This window comes from Abramis brama, assembly GCF_963993115.1.
Source record: "Abramis brama genome assembly, chromosome: 15".
NCBI classification, from domain to species: domain Eukaryota; kingdom Metazoa; phylum Chordata; class Actinopteri; order Cypriniformes; family Leuciscidae; genus Abramis; species Abramis brama.
Genome location: NC_139977.1, coordinates 12479085 through 12506404, shown reverse-complemented (window position 1 = coordinate 12506404; position 27320 = coordinate 12479085). Strand labels below are relative to the sequence as shown.

Genomic DNA, 27320 nt, shown 5'->3' with positions numbered 1-27320 from the left:
ATCATACGATCAGACTGATCTTACATCTCGAAAACGGGCGACGGGTCTGTTCTGACGGGGTCACGGGCAGCAGGGCGGAAAAATGTTAAATGATTAATCATTTAATGTGCATAGTTATAATTTAATGGTCATATTAATCAACTTCAGCGTGATTTTGAAGACTTTTGCATGATCGTTTCAGAGCTGTGTTGTGAAACCGCTTGAATCCAATGAAAACTCTAAGCGAGTTGAGAACCACTAATCTACAAGAAAAGCAAAACGGCTCCAACATGCATTAAATACTTAATCGTTTCCGTCTAGATCTTTCAGACTGCCTACTGGAGGAAGTCCATCGCAAACTAAATGATAAAAGTTATCAGTTTTTCTACAACACAAACAAATTAAAAGGAAAATGGTTTTTGAAATGGCATAAAATACACTGATAATTTGCGTTTTTGTTGTCTGCACTCCACAAATACAAATCCTCCATAGAGAGTAGACATACTGTAAAAAGGAGGCAGCAATCGCTTTAGAACGTTTGGGCTTTGACCACCTTGTCTCTGTATATAATGTGTACTTGTCTTGTCTGTTTTGTCTTACTATGGGTACGTGTTTGGTCTATACATTTTGGTGTTACACAATGAAAAAACTGGGTAGAGATGAGAATGAAATGTCAAATGTTGCCTTCAAGTCATGTCGGAATGATCACATTTGCCACAGCATTATTTCCAATGAGAAACTTTGAGAAGCTTCTTTTCTTTAAGCCTTTAAGTCTTTCCAAGTTAGAGTTGTGTTAATTAAAAATCACTGTGGAAACTAATTGGTATTTATCTTAATAACTGTGAAAATTGACTGTGAATGTTTTGGATGCATTTTGCGTGCTCAAGAATAACAATAACAACACTACTTTTATGCGACAAAACCATATAAAAAAACATAAAGCAGCAGGTACATAACTTACAAGCACCTTTCGCTTTTAATTTTCTTGTATTGGTACTAAAAAGTGTCACTATGGAAGCTTGTTTGCGCCAGGGAATAAAATAAAAAATAAAAAACATAATAAAGTCAGAATTAAAAAAGTCAGAATTGTGAGACTTAAACTCACAATATATACAATTGTGTGAGAGAAAAATCAGCTGACAAGTCTGACTTTGTAACTCGGAATTCTGACTTTTTTCTCGCAATTGCGAGTTTGTATTTTGCAATTCCTACTTTTTTTCCTAAAATCACAATTGCGAGTTATAAAGTCAAAATTGCGAGATATAAAAAATTGCGAGAGAAATCAGCAGACAATTCTGACTTTGTAACTCACAATTGTGTGTTTATATATTACAACTGACTTTACAACTCGCAATTTTGTTTATATCTCGCAAATCGGTCTTTATAACTCGCAATTTTGTTTATATCTCGCAATTCTGATTTTATAACTCAAAATTGTGTTTATATCTCGCAATTCTGACTTTATAACTCGCAATTGTTTATATCTCGCAATTCTGACTTTATAACTCGCAATTGTGTTTATATCTCGCAATTCTGACTTTATAACTCGCAATTTTGTTTATATCTCGCAATTCTGACTTTATAACTCGCAATTGTGTTTATATCTCGCAGTTCTGACTTTATAACTCGCAATTTTGTTTATATCTCGCAATTCTGACTTTATAACTCGCAATTGTGTTTATATCTCGCAATTCTGACTTTGTAACCTCAAAATTTTGTTTATATCTCACAACTCTGATTTTATAACTCGCAATTGTGTTTATATCTCGCAATTCTGACTTTAATATATTTCAATATTTATATTTTTGCAATTTTTACTTTTTCTCAGAATGGCAAGATATAAAATCGCAATTGCAGAAAAAAAGAAAAGAATTGTGAGATAAAAAGTCGCAATTACCTTTTTTATTTTATTTTTTATTCTGTGGCGGAAACAAGCTTCCATACTCCAAAGTCTCTTCAATTTTTTTTTCTTTTTTTTCTTTTTCAAATCACAACTTCCCTGGAGGACTTGAAGGCAGCATAGTCCCAACAAATGGAATATGAGTGTGAAAATCAGGACATCATGACAGTAACAATGCAAAGGAGCTGAGTTTCTCCCTTTGGCATTTACAAATTGGTTTTTAACCATGGTAAAAAAAAAAAAAAATTATATCTTCACCGCCACAGTTTAAATATAAATTCACATTGCTGGCACATTTTGTAGACGTGATTGACCAAAATTTCTTCAAATTCAAAAGCAATTTAGCAAATTCAGTGGGACATTACTGCGCAAAAATCACCTGCAATCCTTCGTTAGCATCTAAAATCATAAATAGAAACCACTGCAATGTCGTGTCAGGTATCATTTCATAAAAGGGTGGTACACACAGAAACACACAAATATGATGGCAAATCAATAACTACGTTTTTTAAATAAATAGACCTCTCATGTTATAGTGTAGATGGGGCGGGTGAGCATCGTCTGTGCTGTCGCTCCTTATCTTAAAAAGTGTCTAGAAGGTGAGTACAAATTTCAACATCAAAACAGGGAGGTACAACAGTTCAGTCCAATATTTTTTTCTCCTATCGTTCTTCCTCTATATCTTTTTGTTTCAAAGCAGATTGTGTTAAAAAGGGCCTGAGTTTGTAGTTTTTCATCCTTCAGAACAGGACCGCGAGGTCAGTCCAGCACCGGAGTTTTCTGAACACGCTCAGTGAGACCAGTGGCATGAAAGAGCACGTTTCATCTTTCTGTCTGCACACACACGCACGCACACGCACACACACACGCGCACAGACGCACACTACATGGGAGGAACGATCATTCCAGGGATAACTGTGAAAAGAGAGAGAGAGAGAGAGAGAGAGAGTTAGTTCACTCTACTCTATTAACCCTTTGATGCACAACATGGGTCTAAAAAGACCCAACTGAGTTTTCATTTTCTATATCTTTGCAAGAAATGTATTTAATCATTCAGTATTCCAGGTATTCCTCAATTAACTTGTTTTAGATCATTACAAATCAATATTTAAATTTTTCCTTTCTTACTTTTCGAATAAAAATTGTTTTTGTGTCACTACCCCTCTAATGCGCAACATGGGTCTAAAAAGACCCGTATTCATGTTTCTTTGCTGAATCTTTGAAATAAATGTATTTTATCATTTATTAATCCAGGTATTCATTAAATATCTTGTTTTTGATTTTCAAAAATCATTATGTTTATTTTTCCTTTCTTACTTTATAAACAAACACGGTTTTTGTATTTCTACATCCATTTTACACACATGGGTCAAAAATGACCCATATAGGAACCTTTGATATGTATAAATATATTTACTGCAGAAAACTATTCACCTGCCACACATTTCACAATTCAACACGGCTGCTTTTGTATTTTTCATGCATGTAAGTTTTATTTAAAACATTTTTTTGTCACAGAAAAATATAGATATAGCCTCGTAGGCTAAGGTTACCTTGACCTTGAAAACCATTACTAGTGTGAAAGAGAAACATGTCCAATACCATTAGCTAGCTTGCGTCGACATATTCTATTTTATCTAATGTTAGCTAGGTCAATAAAATTAAATTTGCAATAGAAAGTTATATATACAAGTATATATTGTCGCTGTTGGGCAGAAACCTTGTAGGCTACCGTTATTCATTTTTATTTGTGGTCATAAATCAATGCTATCGGTCACATAAGCCGGTGTGTGGTAGCATTCTGGCGCACTATGGCTGCTGTCGCATCATCCAGGTGGATACTGCACATTGGTGGTGGTTGAGGAGATCCCACTACAGTTGCACTACACTACAGTTCAATTTCAGTGTTATCGGTTAGGCATATATGCGTGTTATGTGTGACAAAGTGGCCAATAAACATATTTCAAGTGTTACAGTAAATGTGTTGATCTAAACAACTGTGACATTGGTTATTTTAACAAAAAGTTTTCTTTATTCTTTTGTTTTATCACGCTTGCATAGATGGGTCATTTTAGACCCATGTGTGTAAAATTGATGTTTTAACACAAAACTTGAATTTGAATTCAATATGAATTTGTGATCATTGAAAAAAATATATAAAAATTAATATTCATAAATCGTGAAATTAATAGATAATGAAATAGTAAATGCTCAAATAAAGTGATTTCAAAAGGTGAAACAAAAAAATGCCAAGCCATGCATGAAATAACATAGGAAATGAATACGGGTCTTTTTAGACCCATGTTGTGCATTAGAAGGGGTATCCATAGTGTGCGCATCAAAGGGTTAAACAACCCGTCATTAAAAGAGCTGCATATAAAATGTGAGTGAATGAAACACTACTGGTCAAAAGTTTGGAGTAATTAAGATTTTGTAATGTTTTTGAAAGAAATCTCTTGTGCTCACCAAGGCTGCATTTGTTTGATCAAAAATACAGTAAAAACAGTAATTGTGAAGTATTATTGCAAATAACTGTTTTATTTACCACAAACATTTGAATGGTAATGTATCACAGTTTCCACAAAAAAAATATTAAGCAGCAGTTTTCAACATTGATAATAATCAGAAATGTTTCTTGAGCAGCAAATCCGCATATTATAATGTTTTCTGAAGGATCATGTGACACTGAAGACTGGAGTAATGATGCTGAAAATTCAGCTTTGATCACAGGAATAAATTACATTTTTAAATATGTTAAAATAGAAAACAGCTCTTTTAATTGTAATGATATTTCATAATATTACTGTATCTTTGATCAAATTAATATACAGTCTTGGTGAGCACAAGAGACATAAAAAAAAGCATGAAAAAAACTGAATTATTCTTATAATTTTGACCAGTAGTGTATGTAAGAGTGTGAGTTGCACAGCAAAGCATCGCTACGAGACTGGACATCATTTCATATTTTCCGCAGCTATTAATAGTTCTTCAAACTTGAAAATTGATTTCACATCTGTGTAACAAACCGTGGCCCTTTCAGATGAGGGATAAATCCTAAACTCTTTCATCGTCAATGCAAAATTGGCACAAACTAGACACTTGAAGCGGTTGATTAAACGTCTCAACCAACTCCTAATTGTTTGCAAGCAGTTAGCTTCATTGTTCTGGGCTTGTAAGGCCATGCTTGCCCTGGTGTGCACCACTTAAAAATGATGAATTCATTGTAAAGCTGAGACAGTCTAATATCACGTCAATTGAAATTCATTCCAGAATCGTCACTCTTTTTAATATGAGTTAGCCAACATGGACTTTTTAACAAGAGAAAAATGCTTAGCACTGCAGGTCTGACTCGACATGAGTTTAGCAACTGCTGACAAACAAGAAAAAAAGAGAAAAAAAAGAGAGGTGAACTATTTTGGAAGGGTTGTGTTCTCTAGGAACTGCTGGAGGTGAAACTCAACCCCGAACACAAGCGAACAGACGCTCACACGTAATATTGACAGACAGTAACATCATTCTGGAAGTAACATGCTCTACAGGTTTATGATAAAACAGAAAGAGTTTGATATATGGGAAACATGGGATATTTAAAGGTGAAGTGTGTAATTTCTGCACAAACGGAATTGCAAAAATAATGACTGTTTTCAAACAGGTTTCTCAAACATTCCTAATGTCTGTCATTGGTCGGCAAACAGAAAGTCCCGCCTCCATCTCACGCCATTGGTCAAAATGAATTTCTTATAGCTGACTCTTAAGCATTAAGTATTTAAAAGTCAAAAATTACACACTTTACCTTAAGAAATAAAAATTTTACTATGCAAAATCTGTTATTTGTAGGAATGGATGGATGGATGATCAGATACAGAAACATGTGAGGAGTGGGATGAACATGGGAGAAGTAACGGATGAGTAACGTACTTCAGGAGAAGGCCAGGCCCTGGAGTGCGCTGGCTGTGGAGTACTTGTTAGAGTCGACAAAAGACTGATCTGAGGGAAGTGGAGAGAAGAAGACGGGAAAGGGAAAGAAGACAGAGAGAGAGAGAGAGAGAGAGAGGTTAATATCAGACCGAATTATGGGTGAGTATATGGTCAAAAGGAAGATTAGACATTCATGCTTCTAGTTTACGTTACAGATCCTTACTGGACTTTAGTGATGTTACACTACCATTCAAAAGTTTGGGGTAATTAATACTTTTTTATATACAACAAGGACGCATTAAATTAAAGTATTAGTAAAGATTTTCACGTTGTTAAAAAAAAAAATGCTGTTCTTTTTCATCATAGAATAATATCATAGAAATAGAAAAATATCATGGTTTCCCCAAATATATTAAGCATAACAGTTTTCAACATTGATAATAATAAGAAATGTTTTTTGAGAACCAAATCAGAATATTAGAATGATTTCTGAAGGATCATGTGACACTGACCGTCACAGGAATAAATTACATTTTTAAAATATATTAAAAAAGAAAAAAAGTTATTTCGAATTGTAATAATATTTCACAATATTACTGTTTTTACTGTATTTGTGATCAAATAAATCCAGCCTTGGTGAGCAGAAGAGACCCCAAACTTTTGTCCTTTTATGCACAAAAAACAACAACAAAAAAAACCCCATCTCCACCCATTAAGAGCCTCTTTCTTGCAGTATTGTTTTATTGGAGTACTGTATACGGCAGAATGCAAATTATAGGGGTTTTAAAGCTTGCTCTGCCCAAATAAGTCAAAAGAAAGCGTTTGGGGGAACCATTCAACAACTTATACAGACATAGTTTCCGTAACCACAATTTTAAATAACCACTGTATTAGTGAGTTTCTAGTGAGGAACTAAGAATTTTCTATTACAATCCATATGGTACTTCAGTATCACCATCATTACTTTCGTATTTATGACTTCATTACAGATTTACATATAAAATGCTTGGTTAAAGGGTTAGTTCACCCAAAAATGAAAAAATGATCATCAAATACTCACCCTCGTGACGTTACAAACCCGTAAGACTTTCGTTCATCTTCGAAACACAAGTGAAGATATTTTAAATGAAATTTGAGAGATTTCATTTAAAAAAAGATGCAACCATCACTTTGTCACTTCAAAAAGTTCATAAAGAAATTGTAAAACTAATCCATATGAGTCAATTTTTTAGAAGAGACTCAATCACTTTATATGATAAACAGATTCAATTTATGCTTTTATTCACATATAAATATTAATCAATTAACATAAACAGAAGATCAAACCTGCTTGACGCATGAGAACAAACCTCATTGGTTCTTGCTGAAGCTCAAATGTGCTGCGTAACACGAGAATGAACCTCATTGGCTCTTGCTGAAGCTCAAACATGCTGCGTAACACGAGAATGAACCTCATTGGTTCTTGCTGAAGCTCAAACGTGCTGCGTAACACGAGAATGAACCTCATTGGCTCTTGCTGAAGCTCAAACGTGCTGCGTAACATGAGAATGAACCTCATTGGCTCTTGTTGAAGCTCAAACGTGCTGCGTAACACAAGAATGAACCTCATTGGTTCTCGCACACCAAGCGAACATGCTTAAGATTTCGTTTACCACAACTGATGTGTGCGTCGATGAGTGTTTATATGTGAATAAAAGCCGCTCAATTCATATGGATCTCTTTATGAGCTTTTCGAAGCGTCAAAATGGTTGTTGCGTAGCTGTCAATAGAGCGACAGAAATATCTCAGATTTTCATTAAAATCTTGGTTTTTGTTCAGAAGATGAACGAAAGGCTTTGGAACGTCATGAGGGTCAGTAATTATGACAGCATTTTCATTTTTGTGTGAACATCAGTACAGGTGCCAAAAGGTGCCAAACTGAGTTGCGCAAGACCTTACTTTAGAAAAGTCGATTCCCTGGAAGTCATTTGCACATACAGTGGTATACAGCGTTGTCAGTGTTTTGGGTGAACATCCTTTTTTATTGTTGCAGTATTTTCATTTTTCAAAGTTTTATGATGTCATTACTGTCATTTGAGTGTGAAGGACTCGTTACCTTGGAGACCGTTCCCATTGGTGCTGGTGCATGTCGGTGGAGGTGAGGACTGGGGCCGAACAACGGGAGCGAACGCGCTCTTCTGTTTCACAGCTGAAACCATGTTTGCCGGAGAGAAGGAGAAGATTCCAGAGGAGCTGCTGCAGTTTGAGGGCAGGCTGGTGGAGGAGGCCATGGTGGGGCTGGAGGGGACGACTGAGGAAATGCAGGAAGTGAGGGTGAATTTTGGATTTAGCAGAAAGACAAGGAAGGAAGAGATAAATTAGGAAAGGAAATTCTTGTGGGAAAGAGTTTAGGGTGGAAATGATTAGTTGCAATTAAACTAAATCACTTCAGAAGAAGCAATTGTTTTTTTTTTGTTTTCTTTAATGTAAATTTTAATGTTAAAACATTTTCCTTTCTCAATTAAAATAATTTTTGGGTTTAACCTTTAGCTATTTGTTTTGGGTCAATTTTGCTATTTGGGATAGTTTTCCTTTTTATATTCTTCATTTAAAAATCCAAGTTGCCACATTAAATTAGATCAAGTGAAACCTTGCAGCAAATGCACAATCCATTAATCAAGTCTAATCAATTGATGAAAATTGAAAGCTTAACAGGGGTCTCTGGGACTGATTGGAATCGTCTGATGGAGTCAGTGAGCCTTTTATAATACTTGTTAACATTGCATTTCAAGTGTTAGCCCATCAATTACTTTATTGATTTAATTAACAGTCTTTAATTCACAGAATTAAAATTTGACAGAGGCAGTAAAACCCCGTTTTTGTTGAAAGGACCAGAGTCGTCGGAGGAAAAAGTGGGCAGGTTTGCATTGACGGATTTTTGATTGCTTTCTTTTCTTTTGTGTGGGGTGTTTGAGTTAAAGTTGTGCGTCCCGCTGATTTCTTCTCCTTTTTGAATATTTAGGGGGCATTTACACGACATAATTTTCAACTAAAAACGGAAAACTTTTTAATGTGTTTTGGCCATTCATTTACACAACAACGTTTTGTGGGCCTGAAAATGCAAACGTTTGAAAACGGGTTTCGAAGTGCAAATTTTTGAAAACCGTTATCGTCTCATGCGCAAGCGTATTATGTGCTCAGTCTATAGGTGTAGTGTTTCATTAAAAAGTGACATCGCCAACTACTGGCCCGGCAGCAGAATACAGCGTTTTTAATCGTTTTCGCGGAATCGTGTGAACGGGAATCGTTTTGACAACGTTGTCGTCTGTGTGCAAAAACGCATAAACGTATTTAATACATCGTTGTCCTGTAAACGTACCCTAAGTGTCAGATTGCACCCCAAACAAACACCCTTCACTGATCAAGTCATAATTAAACCAAACAAACACATCACAATTATTTTGTCTCTGGCTCGCTTTCTCATCTTTGGTTAATTGGAAAGAGCGAGCAATTAAGAATTAGAACAATAAATAACAGCTGGAGTGAGGTGGCATTGTCAGGCGTGCAGAAGAGAAAGCGCGTCAACAGTTGATGAGGAGAGAACTTTTAAAGAGCTCTTGAATACAGACTGCGGAGCAGGAGGATTGTGGGAATTCTCAGGTGGGAATTGCATCAGACCTAAAGGCCCATACTGTCAGACTTCCTGCAATGATTGTGCATCAAAGACAGAAGTTTGTTTGGAAACACAGCCTTGTTGGAGTGTGAATTAAGCACTTCAACTGTCAAATTTCACCCCCCGAAATCAAAAGTTCCAAAAGATTGTACTTTAAACACCTTTTAAATGTATTTTAAAAGATCTCAAATCTCATTTGTATGTATTTAAATAGCACATGAAAGCATGTCAGAGTAGGTTTTAGTGCTTTTAAGGTGAATTTTCATCATTTCACTTTTATTGTATGGAAAAGAGCAGCTTGGACATTCTGCTAAACATCTCCTTTTGTGTTTTATGGATGAAATATATAGAATATATCACATCTTGGAAACTCACTTGCGTAGGGCGAGTTGGTGGCTGAGCCGTTCAGGAAGCTCGGGGAGCCGGTCAGGTTGGTCATGCCGCCGTTTCCGTAGCCATTCATGCTGGTGGATACCGTACTGTAACTGCCCTGCTGAGGGGTGGAACTGGGCACATAGCCGTGCGGCGATACGCTACTCGTGTTACGACTGAAACCTGCAGCCAGACACACAGAAAACTTAGTCAACTCACCTTCACGCCAAAGTAGTGTGTACACAGCTTTGATGGACTCTTGTGCAAGTTTGCGTGAGAGAGAGAGAGAGAGAGAAACAATATCTCACCCTGGTTTCCACCCTGAGACGACTCTGAGACGTTAACGGCGAGCTGTCCAGTGAAAGAGTTCACTCCCATCATGCTCGCATGGACGGAGCTGTTGGTGAGGCCGGTGAGCTGGTTGTGGTTTCGTGGCACATTGTACAGGGCCTCAGCAATGTCCGCTGCTCGCTTTAGAATTATTTCCTAGGGAAAAATGATTCATCATCTCTCACAATTTAACACTTTCCTTTAGGACATATATGGGTGGTTACTTTTATATCTCTGGGCTTTTTTGTTTTTAGTTTGCGTTACATGAAGGTCACTTTAGAAACGGTCTTGGAAACATTTTATAATTCCTTTTTTGTACTGTATATGGTATTGTTTTACCCTTTATTGTGTCAGACCCAGACTTTCAATATTAAAATATGAAAATCCATCATACCAAACCATTAAAAATAAAACTGTGATAATCTGAATAAAAATTATTTTAAATATTTATTGCGTTCAAAGTATTTTAATATATATATATATATATTTGAACACAAATTACATCCCTCATTCCCTCCATGAATATTTTGTCACTAACAGTTTATTTTCTTCAAAAGTTAGTGTACTTGTTTATCAAGAAGACAACAGTGACAGTGAAAAGCGTGCTTTCGATACATTGTTAGTACAATATTTTCATTTTGTTTAATTTCCAATCATGTTGTAATTTCGAATTATGTAAGTTTGAAAATGTTATTTAATTGTGTGTATTTAAGATACATGAAAAGGCTATCTATATGAAAATAGCCTTAGCAAAACAAGGTAAAAAGAAAATTTGGTAACACTTAGGGCATTTCTCACTATTAACCAGTTGCTTATTAGCATGCATATTACTAGGATGTTGGCTGTTTATTAGTACTTATAAAGCACATATTAATGCCTTATTCTGCATGACCATATTATACATCCCTTAATCCTTCCCAATACCTAAACTTAACAACCACCTTACTAACTATTAATAAGCAAAAGTCATAGTTAATATTAGTTAATATTGACAATTGGACTCTCATCTACAGTGTGACTGAAATTTTATTCAAAAAAGTTTGAAATACCATTTTCAGCCATTGTCATTTCCATTATAGAACGCTATTAAACCCAATAAATAATTTTTTCGTGGTAAAAATGTTCAACACTAGGGGGAAAAATAACATAATTCTTCTGTGATGTATGTACACTGTTGGACATTGTTAATAGACAAATAATATCAAGTAGTTTTAAAAAAAAAAAATTGGTTTTATTTTTCTAAAAGTTTGCGGGGCCAAAAGTAGTGACAGAAACACCCATATATTTTCAAAATGAGATTTATGCAACTGTTATGTATCAATGATAATGTTCCTCACCTGGTTGTTGTGGGGCATTCCATAAAGTGCTTCCACCAGATCTGCTGCTCTCTTCAAAATCACTTCCTGTATGCAAAACAACACACAAACAAAGAAAATATTGATGATAAAAAAGATTTAGAACCCCTTTCATCCTCAGTTCATTGTTTAGAAATGTACAATCCATAACACTTATCACTTGTAACTATACAATGTGATGTTGTTCTCTTTCACAGATGAAAAAAGGTTGAATTGCCGTTTAATAACGTCAGTGATCACAGCCAAGTGGAACACATGGAGCTGATGTTTGCTCAATTGTTCTGTGTCTGTCAGGATGAAAAAGTGCAGTATTTCAGCAAACATCTGCTTTGCGTTGAGGAAGGACAATGCAATCTATGTTTGCAGTGAAGGTCACTCGGTTTCACAGTACTGGGCAATAACTCAGCAGAAAGCCAGCTCTCGTAAGAGCTCTTGCGATGACGGTACATCAGAGAGGGAATCAATGCGTTCCTGCTAATGAGAAATAATTACTTTAACATACGCTTTTCTGCGCAGTCACATGATGGGGGAGAAGGACAACGGGTGTCATGATTGTTTAAGTGCAATGGCTGGAAAGCATTAGTGACTTTTGTGTTGTTTTAATAATGTGATTATGTGGCTTGTGCAATATCTCCACATTATCAAACTAGCATGGGATGTGCAAGCATGGGAGGATTGCAACAAATGGCACAGTAAAAGTAAAAGTTCAGACACTAAATCCTGTGTTTCGAACAAATTTTCACAAACAATGAATTAATGATGAAACAATGATCATATCACTTACTGTAGGTTTGTCATTCGACATATCTCATAAAAGTGAAAATACCCTTAGGGAAAAATCACATGAATTTCGCAATGTTTATGTGATTTTGAAGCATATTACCAAGGTTTCATATGTGGAAATTTACATGATTAACCCTCTAGGACTGTCCGTGAGGTGATCAAAAATGACCAAAATGTTATTTTTATTTTATGTACTTTATTTTAGTTTGATAATGTTTTATTTAATATATATATATATATATATATATATATATATATATATATAATTTTTTTTATTTTATGGTATTAAATTATATGCAGTAGTTAAGTAAGTAATCCATTTATTCACTTTTTAAGCAAAGCATGAAATTTCCAACTTAAACTGTCATACATTTTGAATGCTTTTGAGCACAGACATAAGTTTGGTCTCTTTTTAAAGTTGGAAGTTGGCAGATTATTGCTGAAAAAGTTGAAAAAAGTGAAATAAAAAAAGTAATAGAATTTTAAGTTTTTTTTGATGAAAAATGCAAAAACTACTATCAATTTTAAATGAAATATCTATTTCCCAAAACGTTTTACTCTAAAACTGCAAGAAAACCAAAGCCAATAAATAAATGTAAACCTGCTGTGTTCCGAATTTGAGGTTGATATCTCAAAAAATGAGCTTTCAGTAAGATTTTGTTTTGGCGCAGGACCAAAAGTTTCCACTAGATGAAATTTGTTTCCAATGCGGACCACGAAGAATACAAGTGTGACATTTTTTTTGTCCATTTAACCTTTTCGAATCTTTTCTTTTTTGTGTGTTCACATAGCAAGTGCCAAAACTTTTACCAAGTTTCGTACCATTCCGATGAAGTAAAAAATTCTACAAATTATTATTATTATTTACATTTTTCAGTCAAAAATGACCAAATAGCACCAGAGGGTTACACAATGGGCATGGTTCAGGAAACAGAATCAGAACAAAAACTAGTACATTTTATGTTAAAAAACATTCTTCAATTGCTCCATTGATATAAATGTAAATAGCTTCTAAAACCATTCTTGTATTAACTTCATAATTGAATACATACTGTATATGAATGCAAATTGTTCTGAAAACCATTAGTTATCACATTATTATAAATGTAAATCACTCAAGTTTACACAACTTTGTGTAACTTAATAATAATTTTTACATTAATTGTTGCATGGAAATAAATGCAGAAAGTTAGTAAAACTATTATTCGGTTAATTGTTGCAACTGTAAATCATGTAACAAACGTGAATACACATAAGAGTGGTATTCACTGGTATGTATGAATGAAAATTGTTCTTAAAGCCATTCTATGTAATTTATCACATTGATATTAATATAATCCATAGTACTATACGTATAAAATGTTTGCATTGATAATTGTTTATAAAACCATCATATGTAATTTATCACATTCATATATGAATCTTTGGTTTAAACAATACTTACCTAATTTGTTGAATTTGCAAAAGCATTTAATCATAAACTGTTCCAAGCTCCCATAAGATCTTACAATCTTACATAAATAATTGCAATGATATAAATGGAAATCGATCATAAACCCTTCTTAAATGGCAATAATGATAACAATCTAACTTGTACATAAAATCATGTTGTTGATATACATATAAATAATGTATATAAACGTAAATTGATGCATGAATGAAGTGGTTTTATGAACAGTTTGCAAAGATATTCTTATATTCACGAAATTAATAGTCATGTATTTTTCCCAATAAATGTACTAATGTTAGATGTTTAAAATGCAGTACTGTTCAATACTACAGCGTTTTCCTTATATTTCTCCGTCCTGTGTGTTGGTGTGTGGGAGAAGTTAATGCAGAAGGGCGCTGCTCCAGCTAACCGAGTGACAGGCAGAAAATTGCCCCCCCCCACCCCCCATCTGGACACAACCTTCATCAGGATCTTACCCCTAAGCATGTGTGCGACTTGCGAGTGCTGTGTTGGAACATATTGCCTTCCAATCAAGCCTGGGGTGTGTCGCACCGCACACACACAGACACACAAACGCACAAACAAAACTTGATGGGGGGTCAGAGAAGCAATGAGGAGTTTTAGTGCGCTGTCCAAGGTGCTAAATTCACTCAATTATGGCCGTGCTGGCACTGTGTTAACCTCTCATTATCGTCACGGGGAGCTGTTAGAGCGATAGATCCCGCGGAGAGAGCGAGGAGGCGGAGGAGAGTCCCTCTGCGGCCCAGTGTGGGGGAGCGTGAAAGGGATACTGGCGAGAGAAAGGGCCCGAATGAACGCGGGGCGGCCCGGAGGCAGTGAATTCCCAGTACGTGTGAGTTTAGCCAAAACATCAATCAGATGCAGCCGAAAAGATGAGGAGCAGAGGTCGATGATGAACACCGTACAGCAGAAACACTGAGCTCTATACATCACAAGTGTAATAAGAAACACACATACGTTTTTCTATGCCTTTGGACCACACTGTAAAATAATGACTTTTCAAAGTTGTAAATAAAAGATTATTGGCGTACAGTATGTTTTTAAAAAGGAAATACTGTTTCAGTTTTTCTACTTTTAAAATTTCACGTATAAATCAATGTTTTTACTTTGTTTGTGAAATTTACTAGCAATTTCTGAGGGGAAATTGTTTCTACGCCAATTTTGTTTTTCAGTGATTTATCCACAAAAGTCAAACAGTGATCGGTTCAGTTCATAATCAAGCATAACTACAGCAATTTTCACTCTGAAACAACTTGATATTCTGAAGTAGAAAAACTGAAATAGTATTTTCTAGTAAAACATATTCAGATAGTCTTTATCTACAACTTTGAAAAATCATATTTTAGAGTGTATAAGGTTAAAGACAATCCATAATTGTCCCAAATTGCACTGCGTCAGCAATAGCTCATCAAACAACTTCAAAAATTCATGAAAATTCATTATGTGACTAAGCCACACTTTACAGGAAGTAGCACATCATGTTTGGATCATCATTTTGATAGACGATACTGTTCTAAACTGTCTGAATTTGTACAGTGTTGATTAGATCAGATCTGATGCAGCATGACATCATCACATACTCTATATATATGGTGACATCATAAACTGGTGACAACAACTCCATGTGTAATGATATCTGATATCTGAAAGATATCTGAATATCATGTTTATAAAGGAAACATAAGAATGACCTTTATATTGCTAGTAATATATCAAAATGAACACTCTCTGGGCCGAAGCAGCTTAGGTTTACTTGATTATTCATACATCATTGTTTAGAAAAAATGTCAAATATGATACATCAGGCTTTCCAGGAACGTTTATTAGTTCATCTTTCACTCATTATTGTATTGCATTGCATTATATGTTTTGCCCCCACAATATAAACTACAGCGCTTTGATCATAAAACTAAGCATTTAAATATGATCATAGTAAGACATATTATTGGGAGATATAGAGTGACAACTGATATTTATGTAAGTCGTCTATAATACTGCTATAATATTTAATTGATTTCCATTACAAGCCATCAGAATATCAATCTTAGGTAAACATCAGCAACTGCACAAAACTGAAAATTGTTGGTCAGTTTGTGCATCTGAATTATTATTATTTTTCCTCCTAGAGAACGAGCTCCATAGTCACACTATATCATACTATATGAGCCATAAATGCTTTATGTATCAAATGTGAGATTTTGTGGGGGAATTTTGACTAAAGGTTCAATAAATGGGTCATTATTTTGTAATCTAAAAAATGACTTTTGGTATTTTCCTAACACAAAGCTATCGTGTGGCTGCAGAACACTTTGAATAAAGTGAACGAGTCTTATGGACTATTTTTTAACATGATTTTTTGAAGCTTTAAAGTTTAAATGGGATGGTTTAAACATCTTATTTGTGTTGACGGAATCAATGGAGGTCATGGAGGAGCAACATGAGGGTGAACCATGACAGAATTACTATTCCTTTAAGAACATACATACTGAAAACTGATCAATAAACGGTTTAAAATGGGCAGGTTATGTTGGTCCATGTTGGACCTCATTGTCAATGTTAATGTCCAGTAGAGCATTCACACTTCTGTTGTCCTCTCTAATCCTTTCATACGGGCTACTACACCGTCTGTCCTTCTGTGTCTCTCATGTCTGTCTGTGTCTGAGTTTGAACTGGGAACAACACTAAACTGAGAGGTTTAGATGTGAGAAACATTGAAAAACGAACTGAAAAAGGTCATAATGTTCATAAATGTTTCTCTAATGACTGAAAAAAAAAATGCTTCACATTAAAAGCTGTGTGAATCTTGCTTGAAAAGACTGCACTGTAAAAAAAATCCTTCCGTTTTTACAGAAAAAAAGAAAAACAGGATTGTGGTTGCAAGAATAATTCTGTTAAAATACAGTAAAAATGTAAAGATGATTTGTTAGTTTTTTACTTCCAAAAATGGTACAATATTTTACCGTAAAACTACATGAAATGAAATGTAATGTTATGTTACAGTATTTTTTACTGTAGCATTTTTACAGTCTTTTACAGTCAAAATGAAGGCCATTTTACAGGGTGTAAATAACAATATCCTACATATTGTGAGCATACAGTAGCTTCAAAATAAGCAAAAATATCTTGAACTTAAGTTATGGTTAAGTTCTTTTGTTTTGAGTGTTTACTTAGTTATACTTTGAGAACAAACCTGTTCCCACCATTTAAAAATAAATAAAAAATTGATAAATGAATCAGTCAGTCAATCTATTTGGGACATTCAGGTATACGTCCACATCCTCAAGAGTAAAAATCCTTCAAGAAGTAAATATATTTTTATTCTAAAACAGTTTGGGTTTGGTTTACCATTGTCTGTAATTACATAGTCTATAATTAGCTTATATACAAACAAAAGAAGTCTATGGTATGCCCTTATTTAGAAGCTAGGTAAACATATGTGTGTGTGCCAGTCTCTCTCTCTCTCTCTCTCTTTGGCGTCCCTGTGTTTGGCTGGTATGATTGAGGTGAGCAGTTGAAAAGAGAGCCCCGTCAACAAACTGTTATTACCTCAATAAGGACGAGAAAATCGATGGGGCGGAGAGGAACAGAACATGTGTGTGTGTGTGTGTGTGGCGCCACCACTGCCAACGGGACAGCGGCCAAGACAAGAGAGATGGAGAGAGAGCGAGAGATTATGTATGATTCTCTGTTCCTCCATATGTTCGACCTCTTCATTGAGCTCAACACTGTTCTGAATGTCAGAGGTGCCAGTGTGCTGGAATAATTTCTCTTCCTCTTCTCAAGCACACACACACACACACACACACACACCCTCTGCTGTGACTCAATTACTGGTGGTGGAGCAATAATAAAGTCCGGCCAGCAGAGACTTCGATCGCTGACCTGCCGGGAGGCACCGCTGGACAGCTGACTTCACCATGATGGATCACCTCTGGGTGCCCGAGCTCTTAAACTTACCCACACACACACACACACACACACACACACCACTCTTAAACATACACTCACATGTATATTCATCACCAAACATACACACTTGCGAAACGAACAGAATAATTTCAACAAGCCAAACAAACTCAATACTCCTATAGGGTGAATGTTGAATGGGAACTTGTGAAGTTTCAGTGATTTTTGATCTTCCTGAATCAACATTATTGTTGGTCCTGGAACAATATTCCTATCAACCAATCAGATGTCAGGGCTAGAGAAAGGTGGATGTCTAGAGTAAGACTGTGATAGGTTGATTCTCATCAATGCATCATTTACCTCTGAGATTTACTCTAAAATAATATAATATTAATGTAATAGCTCAGAAACAAGCTACTCTAAATATAATATAATACAGTATAATAATATAATATAATATAACAATATTGAGGAAACACTGGAAAATGTATTTAAAAACCTTTAGTCAGTGATATCTATGATTGTTTTTCTAATGACTGATAAAATACTGAAAAAAAACCCCACAAGGAAATAAGTGTATTACATGTTTTGTTCAGAATATATTTGCTATAAATAATTAACAATAAATATGTCTCATAATATATGTCATATTTCAAACAATTAAAATAGATGTCTATTTATAATATAATATAATATAATATAATATAATATAATATAATATAATATAATATAATATAATATAATCATAGAATTATGCATTTTGTAATTAATAAATTAATAGCAACACTTAATAATATAATATAATATAATATAATATAATATCATATAATATAATATAATATAATATAATATAATATAATATAATATAATATAATATAATATAATTTATTCATCAAATTATGCATTTTGTAATTAATAAATAAATAGCAACACTTAATGGATGGGTCTTTAACTACAAGACTATTATATATTATATTATATACTATAACTATAACTATAGGCATCCATAAGCACCAACGCATTTTGTTCTGTCGCTTTAAATGCTCAAAACACTTTAAAGCAGAATGGATCGGGATTAGCTCTCAAAGTTCAAACCATATCTTTATCGTTATTGTTATAGTTAGTGTTCTAGGTGTGAACAGGCCTTTTTTATTTAAATCAAAATACCAGAATTGTGTTTAAATCCCAAACCTCAGGCCTAAGCTGAGGTCTAACCCCAAATCACTCCCCACAAAAAAAATAATAAATAAAAAAAATAAAATAAAGGATTTGTCAATAGGAATGATGTTCCAGGACCAACTAGAAAGTTGATCCAGGAACACGTTGTACTTGGCGAATTCTAAGCCAATGTTTTCTGACTCCTGACCTAGTCCTGGTATAACTGAGATTTGAACTGTAAATCCCAGTGATTGAACAAAGCCTGTTTTATGACATATTTCTAGAGGTCCAGCACAACAAATAAAAGCCAAAAACTCTTATCTGGACTATTTACACAACTAAATTTCAATAAGACCAAATAGCCCAACAGTTAAAGCCCTATAGAGAGTACCGTTACACTCAGAGAACAACATTACAACAAACACAACACATGCAAAACATGGCTCGATATACACGTGGAAGTAGAACGACAGCAACAGACAGAACGTTTTTTTTTTTTTTTTTTCCATGATGCAACTCTTTCTGTCCTTTTGCAACAGACTCTAATGTTCATCCAAGCAGAATTATTACCATATGAGTTTCATCACCGAGACAATGATGACATAACCATGCAGCCCGCCATCTCAGTCCTTCATAAGTGAGAATCATTACTTTGATGTTATAGCTAATGCTGTAGCACTCTTTCTGAATCAAGGAAAGAGGATCTGGAAGCACTTAATAGTGATAGCAGAATGTCAGATGAAATGCATACGGCTGTATAATGATTCATGATCCAGCCCACCCAACATGGATTCTTGATAAACCGGTTAGTTCAATGGAGTCATGCAATTAAGCCTTTAAATATTAATCAGCTATCAGTCAGTTATATATATAACGCCTCATTTCAACAGCACATTTCCGCTGATGTGTCTTTAACAATAGTGGAAATAGTGGGAACGCTACTCATACCTTTGGCAGGCGTTCAGGATCTCCTGGATGTCGAGGTATCACCTTCTGTAACCGCTGAAAACCGTAGTCTATGGTGGGCTCGTTCAGGGCTACAAACAAAAGCAGAGACAAATCCATTCATTTTAGGTCAATTTTAGAAAAGACTGTTTTTTTTTTTTCTTCCTATTGATACTTTACATTAACACTCCGTTGTAAGGCTGCAAAGAATAAAAGGCTCTCCATATTTTTTGGAACAAAACATGGACATTTAGTTGTAAATTAACTTTTTTTCTCTCTCTAAATATACAGCTACAAAAATGCAATATTAATAAATACAGCGGTTCTAATGGAAGTCATTTTAAATTGTTGGGAATTCTTACGCCATGTTAAGTGCCGGGAACGCATATAGCATGTAATCGTAGGACGTTTATGTTTTTACGTTTAGCGCAGCAATTACTTTGCATAAAGTCTTTATGCTGTCAGAAACGCGAAAAGCCTGTCACTCAGTCTGAGTGAGGGATGAGATGGAGGACCATTTGCTCCAGTAATGGACAGAAAATGGAAGTAGAAGAAGAAGAACTGTTTATGATGGCACTTTGTTGGTAAAGTGCCACAGTTTTACGAGCCTACTTAAAAGTAGGGGACCAACTAAACTCCTGATGGCAGTAGCATTTAAGACAGTTCTGTTATATGTTATAACCAGCTCAGACAAACTACAATTTTTAAAGAGAAACATTTTGTTAGAAACAAATTGTTCAAATCTGTCAATGTTGATATGGCATTAAGTAAGGCAATACTTTTTAGAGAGAGTAATTAGCACAGTAATCTAATTACACTGTTAAAGATGTAATTAGTAGCTAGTAATTAATTATTTTTTGAGAGTAATTTGCCCATGTATATGTAAGTGTACGTACTATAAATTACTAATATAATATAATATAATATAATATAATATAATATAATATAATATAATATAATATAATATAATATAATATAATATAATATAATAATAAACCCAAATTAATTAATTAAACATAGCAAGGAAGGATGACAAGTCAACCATGACATTAAATGAAAAATTTATATCATATTATATTATTAAATACTTTATTAATCTAAATCGCACAACCTCCTTTACAACATTAGATATAACCTAAAAACACAATTTATATATATATAAAAAAAGCAAAAAATACTTTTTTATTGTGCAAAGCATTCAATCTGGATCGTGTTTCAACAATGTTGATGAAACCATTTACAGGAGCTTAAATTCCTGTATTCATATTATATATTCATTACAGCCTGTGTTTAACAGATGCCAAGTTATGTGCTGTCCTTTGTTTTTTTGGTTAGCATGTGGTCCAAAACATAATGGGATCTAAAAATGGCATCCGATCAGAACCAAAATATGAAAATCTATTGCAAAATGTTCATAAATAACATGTCCAATTGAGTGTCTGGTCCCAAGGCTGTTGAAGGATGGACGTGAAGAAAGAGAGAAAAGAGGAAGAGAGAAAGAGAGAGTGGTTTGGGCAGTTTGAGTGTGAGGGAGTGTTAGGGGCTGCTGGGTCATGAAACGAAGGTACTTTCCTGTCGGTTGGAGCAGATGGTTAAGATACTGTAAACTCTGTTTAAGTTATATTGAAGTTAGTATGTGGCAATTAAGAACATATAGGTTATGACTGTACAAGTGCTGCTGTTCACAGTTATTACCATAATAAATGACCTTCAATTACACATTTCCTTAGAAATGTTGGTTGATAATGTCTAATTAATCTGAAACACCTGCCTGGATGAAGGAGAAAGAAACTGGTGTCAGGAACCGGTGTGTGCGTGTGTATTCCTGTGTGCGTGGCATCTGTTAATAAAGTGATATGGAGATGGATGAGTCAGTGCGCTAGGAAACACATTCACATGCTTGTATGTGTCAGGAGTACTTCACTCTTCTCTTATTGCCATTGATTTCTACATTGTATCCAATCCTCTCACTCAGCCTGGGGAAAGCATTCACTTACCGAGAGACCCAGAGGTCGACAGAGAGAGAGAGAGAGAGAGAGAGAGAGAGAGAGAGAGAGAGAGAGAGAGAGAGAGAGAGAGGGAGAGAGTGGGGACAAAGGGGTTCTCAAGACGTGTGGGGAAAGATAAAACACTAGAATTTTGTTTTTCACAAGGAATTGTATTAAAGAATTGACCATAATATACCCTTGGTTTCAAACCATGTCAATAAAATCAGCTTAAATTATTATATTATATTATATTATATTATATTATATTATATTATATTATATTATATTATATTATATTATATTATATTATATTATATTATATTATATTATATTATTAGTGCTGGGAAACGATTAATCGTGATTAATTGCTTCCAAAATAAAAGTTTGTGTTTACATAATATATGTGTGTGTACTGTGTATAATTATTTTGTATATATAAATCCACACATATGCATGTGTATATTTAAGAAAAATGTGTTATTTATCTATAAAATATTTATATTTATATATAATATAATTTATGTATAAGTATATATATACAGTATATACATGCAAATATTTCTTAAAGATGCATACAAAATAATTATACACAGTACACACACATATTATGTAAACACAAACTTTTATTTCGCATGCGATTAATCACGATTAATCGTTGCCCAGCACTAATTATATTATGTTAACACAACTTATTGCATTAAAAAATAAATGCCACTGTATGTCCACTTGGAAAAAAAGGACGATGATGATCATGCCTTCTTAAACCACTGTATTTTTGGAGTTGCGTTCCAACCCCCTTTAGAAAAATAACCCTACGAGAAACTGTGTTTCTTATGAAAGAACCTTTCCTCTACTTTCAACACAGGCTGATACTGCGGGTCAATGTGTCCCTCAAGAGAATATGAGTATCCAATTTGATATACTTTTTGATTGGGTCACCACTCACCACATCCTCTAACCCTCACTCTCAAGAACACAGAGATATTGAGGGCATCGAGACATATAAAGTCAATTTCTATAGAGGAAATAATCCCTTAAGTTACTTCAGGGGTCTAACAAGGGACAAACTCAAGAGAATGAAGTTCTCAGAAGGAGAATGAAGCCCTTCAACTATTTAAATATCTCTACTGTACAAAAAGTTCTCTTCCCAAAATGGGGAAGTGGGATTGTTGTTGGCCTAACTTTTCACTGTAGCCAAGTGCAGTATTCACTACATGTGAAACAAGCGCTAACCACACGGTAAGTATTTATAGCTTGGCCCAACTCCACTTCTTCAAACTGTTTTATTGTTTTCCTCGTATTAATACCACATGGCATCAATTTGCACAGGGATGTTGGTTTATAGTTCTCCCTTGGTAGCTCTAGCGGTTAAATAGACAAAAATAGCCTAAGTGAGAGAAGTATCTAACTGTGCTATTAGCTAATTTAGCAGCTCAAAATGTTTCAGAAGGGAGTTGTTAAAAGAATATCGGTTAGAACAATGGAATTGTGTGCTTGCATGGCAAAGGAAAGCAATCCAATGCAGCTACTGTAGTTCTGCTAATAGAGTCAATATCATATATTGACATGATCCTAGCTTTGGGATACTTCAATGTGGGAATCTAACGGCTTATGTGGTACGGCTGGTCTGCCTGATCTAAATCATCTGAACTTAACGGATTTGTAAGAAATTTGGGAATTGCTTTGGTGACAGAGATTTAGAGAAGTAAACATCTTGAGCCAAAGCAAATATTGTCTTCTAGTGTCCACAATGGATCAATGAAACGTCTGTGAGCTGTCAGCACAAAACGACTGGCTGACACTGTCATACTGACTAGAACATCATTGGCAATAAATTAACGAGCAAATATGCCCCCGCCCTTTGCGTTTCACTTATTTCCATCCCTCGCTTTTCTGAGAAGAATCTCTTGCAATCACAGAGATCAATGCTTATTGAAATTTCATGAGGGCAGATCCAGGCCTCATCATATTTCACTATAATGACCTGGAGGAGAGAATGTTGTGAGTAGAGGGATAGTGAGGAAAGAGGAGACGGGGAAGCATGAGGTAAGTCCTCATTTCATTTGAGCATAGTAAAGTATGATGGGTAGTAGTTGGATACAGTACATAATTGCCTATTGCACATACACTCACTCTACAATAGAGCCCAACCCACACAAAATCCAATAGATTAATTAGATTAATAGATTCAATAGACCTTACTCCTTTTTATTAGGGCTGTCGATTTAACGCGTTCATTTAATTAATTAGTTATGGAAATATAACGCGATTTAACGCATTTAATGCACCCGTCCCGCACCTTTCATTCAGTTGATTGGTGACGAACATGAAAGCAGGGCAAAAACTCGAGAATGCGGTTAGAATGGCCCTAAAATTCAAGATATCAGAGCAAAAATGCCCCTGTATGAATTTTTTTTCTTTACACCATATGATATAGTTAAGCAATATCACACGAGTGACCAGCGCAGCATCACACAAGTGTTGTTTTTATTTCGAATAACACGTGTGCAAATGTGACATTGATTTTATACAACAGTTCAATAAATAAGTTAAGTCAGTTTTGCCAACAAAAACATTACCTGTATTTTCACGTTTTGAGCGAATCAATTGGGTGAAGCAATAATTCAACGGCCCATTCATAAAGAGAGACATTTACTTAATTCCCGAATGAATCAGCAGTTTGAACGAATTGAATGAATCGACTCAATGGTTTACTCATTTAGACATTTACTGCCACCTACTGGCAGTTTTAGTTTCGTATCACTTCATTAAAAAAAATTATTTATTATTTATTATTTCAAACCTGCATGACATTCTTTTTTTTGCAGAACATAAAAATATATTTTGAAGAATGTTGGTAACCAAACTGTTTTGGTCTGTAAATGTATCGGAATACCAATTCAGATGCAGCTTCTGAAAAAAATAAATCATGGCCGTTGTAGCCTAAAAGTTTATGTGTAATAAATTATATGTTGAATCAAATAAAGAATATTTCTAAAGCTACTTTTTTTGTTATGTCTATTTGATATTGTTTATTTTCTCAGTTAACACAATGATGACTTTAAATTATCTTTTGGGGGGAATTTCTCAGCCAAAATTGATCTGCAATTAATTTGCGATTAATTAGAATAAATAATCGGCACATCATGTAAATAATTATATTACATTTTTTAATACTTTTTATTAAATGTGTTTTTTGAATGAATCTAATGTGAGAATTGTTTGTTTGTCCACTGATTCATGCCTTACTTCAGTGACAATTAATAACATTAAGCACTAATTGAGCATCTAATTGAGCACACTGAACACATAGAACCAGCGATTGAATCAAATCAAACTAAATAAAATCTAATTCAAGGTTATCGAGTGAAAGAGAATTAATCAACTGTATAATAAAATCAATTCTATTCTGGATCCAGGTTTTGAATCAAATCATACAAATGGAATCTAGCTAAATAAAATCAAATGGAAATGACCAAATCAAAGCAAATTAATTAAATCTATAATAGAATTAATTCCATTCAAGAACCACCAGGAGCACAAACACTGTATACTGTATATAGTCTTTCACATTCTTTTTAAAGTGTCTAAATCAAATCAAACAAAATGAATTAAACTGAATCAAATCAAATGAATCAAATCTATAAAAGAAATTGTTCTATTCTACAGCCAGCAGTTCCAGAGGCCTGTCAGCACTATCACAGTATGGATCATCTTTCACTAAAATTTTTTTTAGAACAAGCTAAGAACTGAATGAATCGAAGTCAATGATTAAATAAAACAGATCAAATCTATAAAAGAACTGATTACGTTCTATAATGAGAAGACCACAAACCTTGACAGAACTATGTCTGTATGGATCACACAAAAAAATACCCATCAAATTCCCAAGTACTGAATGGGACTAAACACAATGAATAGAATCTACAACAGAATCTACAACCAGCAGGTTCGGTGCTCTAGCAACACTTTGATGCATGGGTCTTTCACTAAAACAATGCTTTCCAAGAATGTTTGAATCAAATCTACAAACTAAATCAAACTCAAATGTTATCAAATCAAATCATAGCAATACTGATTCTATTCTTGGAACAAGCAGGTCCGTGGCTCTGACAGCACTATGACTGTATGGATCGTCTTTAACTAAAACTCTCATCCTTTTCCTGCTATAGTACTGCAGTAATGAGCAAGGGAATGTCACCACTTCCCTCCCTCCCCCTCTTCACCTCCTTCCCCCCACCACTCCCCCCTTCAGGTACGAGCTCAAGGCAAGAGCTCTGGGGGATCAATACCCACGGCAGTGGAGCGTTCAATACCTCTGAATTATTGCTTCATCCCCCCCCCCCCCATTATAGATGAGTTATTTTTTCCAAGCCACACCACTTTAAGATCAATAGAGAACAATCTTATTCTTGTCTTTCCCCCTGCTCTTTTTCTACCACACTAGTTTCTTTCTAAAGTTGCATCTTTATGATAAAAAACAACAGGCAGTAAAAGAGATGTAAGAGGCAGATGGAGAGGAATAGCAGCTGAATTTGGTTTGAAGTACGCTTTCTTTACAGAATGAAGTAAATGTTTCTTCAAGTGACAGAACTTTACACAAATATATGTGTAGTATTTTAGTATTTTAGAGTGGCTCTTTTCTCATTACTTTGAGAAATACGAAACCATTCTGGTGTTTTTTTCTGCTTGGTGTGCTGACTAATAACGTATTTCCATTGTGCGTTCCACTTGTTTTCAGTAGGGCTGTGTTATATAATAAAGCCTCAAACCTCATCCTTTGGGGTCTTGTTAGCAGTGTGTGTGTTGGTGTGTGTGATTCATCTACCATCTACAGCACTGCTAGACTCAATTCGAGCCGCTGCCGAGATATCTGGCTGCAGTCCGATCTTGTGACCTGGAATTGTCTGTAATCTAATTGGAGGTGCTCGTCCCTTCCGACAATAAAGCATTTAGTTGACAGCAGTAGATCCCGCAGAATTTTTATCGTCACCAATTACTGCCCGTCTAGCCAGCAGAAAAACGCTTTGCTATTAAAATGCAATATTTAGTTAAATGAGTGAAAAAAAAAAAAAACTCAAGTATTGAGCCACATATGTATCTATCTAACTTTCATCAAAATTTAACAAGTTTCGCCACTTCTGAAATGAAATTTTGTTTTTCAAACCCTTCCTCCAACCACTCACTATCTAATCAATTTCTGATTTGATTGAAATTCTGTTTCGTCATGGAAGTAAACTGGGTTGCAAATGCAGTTTATGACAACTTTGAAAGAAAGTATTGATAGGAAGTAGTAAAGTAGCGATCTGGCATCACTGTTCGGAAATATCAATCTCAAAATTATGAAACTGAAGAAAGTGTGTGAAATGGTGAGCTGAACGGAAAAATGGCCTTTCTTTCTCAGATCTGGTTCTATGATTCCTGTGAATGTTATGGCAGTTCCATAGGCACGATTTGTCTCTGTTGCTCCAATGGTTTATCGATTGGCACTTTGCACTTCCTCCTAACAAACACACACCGCTGACATTCAGTTTGAGAAGTGACACAGAACCTACACTGTCAA

General features: G+C 34.8%; 1 protein-coding gene across 4 annotated transcripts in view; it reads right to left on the bottom strand.

The window, feature by feature from the left end:
- Positions 1-1786: 1786 nt before the first annotated feature.
- Positions 1787-27320, bottom strand: part of ebf1b (EBF transcription factor 1b) — a 124728-nt gene continuing 99194 nt past the window's right edge. The window contains exons 11-17 of one of the 4 annotated variants that reach the window (XM_084138017.1): positions 19773-19861; positions 11489-11554; positions 10130-10307; positions 9825-10004; positions 7893-8087; positions 5798-5866; positions 1787-2794 (exon numbers count right to left, since the gene is read on the bottom strand). In XM_084138017.1, coding sequence (XP_083994143.1) covers positions 5799-5866; positions 7893-8087; positions 9825-10004; positions 10130-10307; positions 11489-11554; positions 19773-19861 — 776 coding nt within the window. In that variant the 3' untranslated portion in view covers positions 1787-2794; position 5798. The remainder of the gene's footprint in view (positions 2795-5797; positions 5867-7892; positions 8088-9824; positions 10005-10129; positions 10308-11488; positions 11555-19772; positions 19862-27320) is intronic. The other 3 variants (XM_084138018.1, XM_084138019.1, XM_084138020.1) reach the window with 3 other exon arrangements.